Genomic DNA, 7,416 nt, shown 5'->3' with positions numbered 1-7,416 from the left:
CCCGCGTCTCCTGCATCGGCAGGCGGACTCTCAAGCACTGCGCCACCAGGGAAGCCCTGGGATTGTACTTTTTTGCTAAAGAGCTATACATAAAAACTGCCATGAAATACATTACTCAACAAAAAGAGGAAAGATTTAGGAAAAGGAGACAGTTTAAAAAATTAAATCAATCTTCTGGAAACGAACCCTCTGAGTTTGATTCCAATATTAATTTTAGGGTAAAAACATTAGTTTTTAACTCCCTTCCTTTCATTTTAAAAACCACTGTTTTTAATTTTTATTTTTCTTAGTCATAACTGGAATGTTCACTCTATGGTTTGGATTTTGAAAACCATATAATAATTAAAACAGACTATCATTTAAGGATTCACCTTAGGCCTTCACAAAAAGAAGCATATCTGTTTTTTCACATTCCATTTTTCTGCTGAGTGACATTTTATAAACTGTTGACGGGAAACTACTCAATTACAGCAATCCTGCATTGGTTTTATTCACAATTAAATTATCTAAATAAAACTTCTTGGAATGAAAAGAATGGCACTCAGAAAATAGGCTGGAAAGGAACTATTTAACAAAAATATTCATTCTGTCAAGCTGTAGTAGCTGAGAAAGAGGGACAAAATTGTGGAATAAAAAAGGAAAGGTTAACCCATCTATTTGGTATTTTTCACTGGGCAGTATCAAATAAATGGCAGTGGAATTTATAAGAAATTTCAGCTTTGCTGATGCTTTCAAAGCCACAGCACATTAAAATGATCATCAGTATTAAAAAGCATAGGACTCATAAGCATTCATGAAGACACGCCCTACTATTTTTTCCTTCTAGGTTTAAACCATCACAAAGGAGGCAATTTTGAATCAAAGTATTTATGCTTTGCACCTGGCAAGCATGTGAGACGCTACTTCCAAATACAGGCCTGAGACTACCGTCTTAATATTGTAATTTTAATGTATTCCCCGTATAGCCTGAAGTTAAAACTCCACAGCACACCTCATTTCTCATAAAAGTTATAAATTTCTTTCAATAAAAGCTACAGCTTCTTAGTCTGGTTAGTATAGCTACAGACAGCTCTTAACACCAATTCCTAATTATACGAAGGGTCTAAATAACAGAAAAAAGTTACACAGTATTTTGAGGGAGTCTGTTTATACACTTCATTAAGGAGCGAAACTTCAATGAAATAGTCAATATTAAGGAATCGGTGATATCATCACATAACTTGAGTACAAGAGGAAATAAATTCACATTTTGAAATACTGTAGATTATGAAATGGCCTCCAAAACACAAATACTCATTAAAAAAAAAAAGTTTCTGCTTTCAGAGGGCAGAGAAAATACTTGATTATATCAAACGTCACAATGCCAACTAACAGGTTAGTGGCTTGATGGAAAAGCATTAAAACAAGTTTCTACCACTTATGTCTTGTCAGACTAAACCAAAATCAAAGCCTATTTACAAAGAGCTAAGTACTCCAAAACTAGTAGCCAAATCATGTAAAGAGACAACCAAAACAAAGAAGCTGGGTAAGAGTTTTGACAGCCTAAATCCTGTGCTCATATTATGTCAACATCTTATTCTCAAATGCAGATTATTCAGCTTTGACACATCACTTAGGCATAGGGAGGAGTTCGTGAAACTGAGTCTGAGGGGTCACATGCACAAAATTTTATCAGACCCAAAGATTCTAACCATGTCGAGACTTCAGCAGACTAAAAACTAAAAATATTTACTTTCTTTATATAAAGTTTCAGGGCCCTCAGATTCCTTATTCCATAAAACATTGTCAAAATGTTGTTTGATCAGGTCACATTAGAGACTTATGAAACGAAATGAAAAGGTAGGGACTGGAATGTTTTTAAAACATCTCTTTGATACTGTTAACTATTCCCTTGGTGCACTCTTAACTTTTAGAATGTTTTATTAAAGTGACAGTGCCAGAGACTCCAAGCATGCCTGCAGAACTAAGTCCTTTAAGTTTTGTGGATGAAAACGAATTTTTGACTAATCCAAGAGAGTTAAGATAAACATTTTTCTTTTGAAACTTAACAAATATGTCCCATTGCAAGAAACTATGACATACACAAAACCCCTTGCTTACAAAATAGCCAAAAGAGGCAGGAATTGTTAACACTAATTACAAAAAAAGTTTTTTCACTCTGTAAAGTGATTTACTCAGGCATTTGTTGAAACACAATTTGGATTACAAAATCTTGATTAATGCACTTTCCAGGAAACATCTAGTTCAAAATTTGAGCTCACTTGCATCTAGATTTGGTATGTTAAGGGAAAGAAAGAAAATGGGTATGCATGACGAAAGAGTCGAAGCAAATGACAAAAATCACCACAACAGTACAGGCTAATAAATGAAGAAATCAAGAGACAGGTTCATTAATTAATATATTTTCTGCATTATAGTTAACATATGTACTTTCTTGGTGTCACCTTATTTTCCGTTATGTATTGATATTTTGTTATATTCAGACATGAGTACATTTCAACAGTTTTTGCAATAAATATCATAAAATAATAGATTCGCATAATAAATATTCTTTACAATAAAAAAGTTTAACAGACTTTTGTCTTAAAAATAGTCAGAATTCAACTTTGTGATTTATACATAAAATATACAAAAAGCACCACAATTTGTGGTTAAGGCAATGAAAACAGAAAAGATTAGAACTACTCAGCTGTTAACTAACCAAAGGGTCCAAAAACCATTAAGGAGCCAAGATCACTTTAGGCAGCATAGTTCTGTGACATGTATAGATCGATCAGCTATAAATATCAACTTCAGTCATCCAAGTGCCCTCAGTGACAAGAGTAATTTGGTGAAAAGCGTGGGGGTATGGAAGGGAGCCGAGTCCTTCACAAATACGAAAGCTCTGAACGAGGATGAACAAGATACAACTAATATATCTCCAATGTGAAGATTTATATTGTAAAGCGAATCTAAAATTACACGGGAAAAAAACCCAGAAAACAAAACTGGCATCTCTAGAATAAGATAATGCCAGAACTGAGGGGAGAGAACGTTGAGGGGCAAGAAGGAGAAGGCAGTGGTTAAAGGAGAACTTTAATGTTATAACAGAAACATATCCCCCTTGCTACTTAAGGGTCCAATGCTATGAAGAGAGCCCTAATTGGAGACAGATTTAATACATAGCTTATTTAAGCAATTAAATGGTTGCCTCTTTAAAAAACCAATTTCCCTGCTCCCAGAGTACCCAATCAAAAACAGCTCTAAATCACTGTAGTCTGGGTGTGTGTGTGGGTATGTTCATGTGTACAACTTCGGAAAGTTGCTTGCAGAACAAAAAGGCTACACAAAAGCCCCCTGGCTCTCAATATCCTCTCGAGTGGATGGCAGAGGCTCTTGTCATAAGGGGCAGCCAGGTGCAGTTTCACAGTTCACTGTTACTGAAGATCAACCATTAGAGTGAAATCCATGAGTCAAACCTTGGGAAGAGGGGGAGAGAATGTGGGAAACAGGGAAAAACTGCAAAGAAAATAAAACCAGGATCTAACAGGATCTTTTCATAACAGCCACAGCTTGAAAGCTAGAAGTTCAGGAGGCCCAACCCACCTCCAAAAATCATGATGGTTTACCCTGACCCCGGGAGGGGCAGCTCTCCAGCTTACAATAGACCGTGTTGGAGTTCTTACATCTGCACCCAGGGCGATGGATCCAGTCATAACACCCCCTGCACAGCTTCAGGCATCCCTTAGCAGGAGGGTAACAGAGTAAGCAAGGTAAAAACAGAGACATGGCTCCCATACACAGGTACCTAGAGCAGCAGTGTGACTGTGAACAGGAGCAAGGATTATCCGAGTAAGAATCCCCTTCATCGTCATTGGAGCAGTGGTAGAAGATGCCCTTGACCAAGCACATGCAGGTTCCATATTCCACCATGCTCTCAGCAGAGCAAAGGCACTGCCGGTTACAGGCCAAACAGGATGGCAGGGTCCTGGGAGCTGTGCATTCTCCGCACTTGCACTTCCCACACTGTTCACAAATGAACTTGTGCTGTGTCAGGTCCTGTTTCAGGGAACCCTTTAAGTCATCCACAATCAGTTGCTTGGGCTGGGTCCGGATTGCCCTTTCAGACCTGTGACCAGAGACTGGTCTGGTTGGCGGTGACCTTCCTAACAGCCCCTGCTCAGAAGAGGCACTGCTGTTGCTCCCAGAACTGGCTGCACTTCCAGTGCTGGTTGATCTGCTCAATATGGGGCCTCTGGTATTATTTGAGAGTCCCGCATGTCCCAGGTGGCTGGTAGGTCTATGCTCATAGTTATTATTCACATTAATTGGTATGATTTCATGAGTCCTTTCATGCTTTTCTTGTCTTGGTGCTGTTCGAAGAGCAGGTCTTTTCACCACTGATGGCCCTTCTGTGTATTCATTGCTGCCTCTGATGGCCTTGATCTGGTCTAAGGACAAAATAGCAGCAGGCTGAATCTCTCTCTCATAGTCTAATCTCTGACGGTTATCCAAAGCAGGCTGCTGGATCACAACTAATGAACTGCCACTGCCATGTTGATTTTGGGGATCCATGTGTAGTGATCTTGAATTCTGGCAATCAGTGGAAACCTGGCATGCATCTGAAATCCTAAAAGGAAATCAAAGATGAAAAAAACAGAGAAAAAATAAATGAGGAGAAGCATTTGGGGGAGGGGGGATGCGAGAAATCCTGTCAAGTCACAAATTGCCTAAACCACCTGGTAATGATCTCCCTCATCAGTGGATTACAATGATGTTGGGGTCCTGGCCAGAGTCCAATTCTAAGAGAGGCTGAGGACCACATCAGAGAAGAAGAATGTAAGCAAGAGACCCCATGCCATAAGAATTAGAAGTTTTTTCAAGTTTTAAAAAGCAGAATCAAGAAGTAATGTCTTCCTGTTTGTGAATCTAACAAACAATTAAAATGGAGTATGCCCTCATGGGGAATATTGAGTATGAGCCCTAATAAACAGCTCTCATCTAAAGAGAGCTCAGTAGCAGTTCATGGGTGTTTCCCATAAAGGAAAATAGCCACTCTTTAAAAAATATTAAGAATGGCTTTGGCACTGTTGCCTTCTGTTATTTGTTTGCTGTTACAAGCATTAGGTTAATGGTGAGGAAATTAGTCAAGGTATACTTCATGTATTTAAAAAAAAAAAAAATCAAAGAGATTCCAAACTAAAATGGAATCTCAAAATAAGAGGTCATTTTTCAGGAGAAACCAAAATTTTAAAGCTAGCTCATTATTAATGTACAAGATGCAAATGTAGACAAATACAACAGTTCTTTGTGTTTTATAGCCTCTAAAGCACACACACGAAACTTAATGTACAGTTCAGTGAACGTTAAGAGTATTCACATTTGAAATCATGAAAGAATTTTTTTTTTTAAGTTTAAATAAGGGCTCACTCACCTAATGAGATAACTTTCACACACAAGTAAGTGTTAGGCCTTTAGTAGTATGGGGAAATCCTGGCCATTTAAATTATGTGTATTTCCTCTAATTTAAAAATCTATATTTACATGACAGATCTTGATTTTCAAAGGCACTGCCAACTCTGAATCCATGTGCTTCTTGTAATAAAGTACAGTAGTATCCTGATAAAAATAAGCATTTGTTTCCACACCAATAGTTAATAGTTTCTAATTTATAATGTCTTCTTCATAAAACAATCAAACATAAGAACGTCTCTGTTTTCAGTCAATGGTAGACTAAAACATTTTTCACACAAATTCCTCCCAAAGCCTACAGATTTGATCCAATTCAAGAATGAAAAGAAAAAAATGCCCATTCCCCACTACTACCTTGAGCCCAACACATTAGCTTAAGGAATAAAGCGGAAAGAAGTCCATTTCACCTCTTAACTTCACTCAATGTCCCCCGACTAAGTCTTACATGTTAACTTCTTGGCGTTCCCCTCCCTCATTCTCCCAACTCAGATCCTCGAGTTTCTACTTTCTTCTACCTTCTCTGTACAGAAGGAGAAACACATTCGCAACCTGCTGGGTTTAGTCCTGGAATCCTTAAGGGCTGTTCAAAAGATTCCATCGTTACTCTGCACAATATCATTCCTCCTCGCAAAGCACTTTTTAACCCAATGCTTTTAAAGCAGAGAGTACCTAAAGGTAGTAAAGGCGGATTCCACACGAAAGGAAAAACGGTGAATTTGAAGAGGGCAGATAAAACACCAGGCACTTGAATCTGAGTTTTAAACGCTAGCTGTGGCAAAGTTCACGCTGGCCGGTGGCGGAGACCACCGGATAAAAGGAAAGAGCGAAGAGACTCGGCCGCCTCTGATCTGAAGCAAACCCCCTGTTCCAGCAGTGACAGTCCTCGATCTAGCCCCAAACACGCTCACACGCTCTCGGCGGAGTGTCTTCCCCAAGAAACCCCCGAATCGAAGTCGAATACCTTTTCGGACAATCCCATCACATCCTAAGGATCACCGTGGATTTCCAAAACCTCTTGGCGTATGCCACCAAGGAGGCTCACAAATCGGGGAGAGCCTTCAGAGCGAACGCGGGCGCCAAAAAGCAAGCCCACGTCAGGGAGGGTTATAAATAAATAGCTGTCTACACTTTAAAGGAGAAGCCGGATTCCTAAAGAGCCGGGGCGCAGCGAGCCAGGGGCAGGGGCTGCAGAGCGGCGTCGCCACATCGCCGGCTACCGCGGTGGAGCTGCGCCCTCTGCAATCCGCGCGGAGACAAGCGGGGAATAAAGAGTTGACGGCGAGGAAGGAAAAGGAAAAAGTTATGAATGAAAACAAGTTTGCTCGCTCGCTCTCTCGCCGGCTCTCGCTCCCTCTCTCGGGCAGGAGGAGGGGAGGAGGCTGAGGTTACCATTACCTCAGGAGGGCGGACTTCCCCACTTTTAAAGTGGCAGTGCCCTCTCCCCTCCCCTCGCCGCTCCACCGCTCTCACTACAAGAATACAGTGGCAGCTCGCTCGGGCGCACGCAGACCCGGGCCAGGGCGTCCCCAGCGAACTGGGGCTTTGCTCAGGCACACGCGGGCGCAAACACGCCGTTCCCGGCCCCAGTCCCAGGGAGCCTCTGACCCAGAAAACCCGCCGAACAGCTCCGCGGCGCCCCCCCGCTCCGCTGACCACCCCCCCCCCAAAAGCCTCCCTGAAAGCGTCTTTCCCCCGGGGGGGGTCGGTTCCTCCGAGAGGACACCCCGGGTCATGGCGCCACCACTGCAGGCGACTGAGGACGCGGGGCCCCGCTCGCCATCCCGTGCGGAGGCGGAAGGTCGCCCGCCCGGTTCCGGAGTTCCGAGCGCCCCGGCGGGAGGGCCGCGCCGCGGGAGGGGGTCGCCCTCCTCTCCCTCCTCTGCCCTCCCTCCCCTCGCGCGGCCCCGGCCCCCGCGCTCCTCCTCCGGGCCCACACCTGCCGCCCGGCCCGCCCCGCCCCGCCCG

The 7,416-nt window shown here is 42.5% G+C and overlaps 1 protein-coding gene across 2 annotated transcripts in view; it reads right to left on the bottom strand.

Moving 5' to 3' along the window:
• Positions 1-2,380: 2,380 nt before the first annotated feature.
• SPRY1 (sprouty RTK signaling antagonist 1) overlaps positions 2,381-7,416 on the bottom strand; it is a 6,731-nt gene continuing 1,695 nt past the window's right edge. The window contains exons 1-2 of one of the 2 annotated variants that reach the window (XM_007470732.1): positions 6,413-6,535; positions 2,381-4,609 (exon numbers count right to left, since the gene is read on the bottom strand). In XM_007470732.1, the coding sequence (XP_007470794.1) occupies positions 3,595-4,554 (960 nt within the window). In that variant the 5' untranslated portion in view covers positions 4,555-4,609; positions 6,413-6,535 and the 3' untranslated portion in view covers positions 2,381-3,594. Of the gene's footprint in view, positions 4,610-6,412; positions 6,536-7,416 lie in introns of those variants that run through there. The other variant, XM_007470731.1, reaches the window with a different exon arrangement.

Source organism: Lipotes vexillifer, unplaced genomic scaffold, assembly GCF_000442215.2.
Source record: "Lipotes vexillifer unplaced genomic scaffold, Lipotes_vexillifer_v1.1 scaffold1276, whole genome shotgun sequence".
In the NCBI taxonomy this organism is placed as follows: domain Eukaryota; kingdom Metazoa; phylum Chordata; class Mammalia; order Artiodactyla; family Lipotidae; genus Lipotes; species Lipotes vexillifer.
The sequence above is the reverse complement of the archived record's forward strand: the minus strand, read 5'-3'. Positions and strand labels throughout refer to the sequence as shown.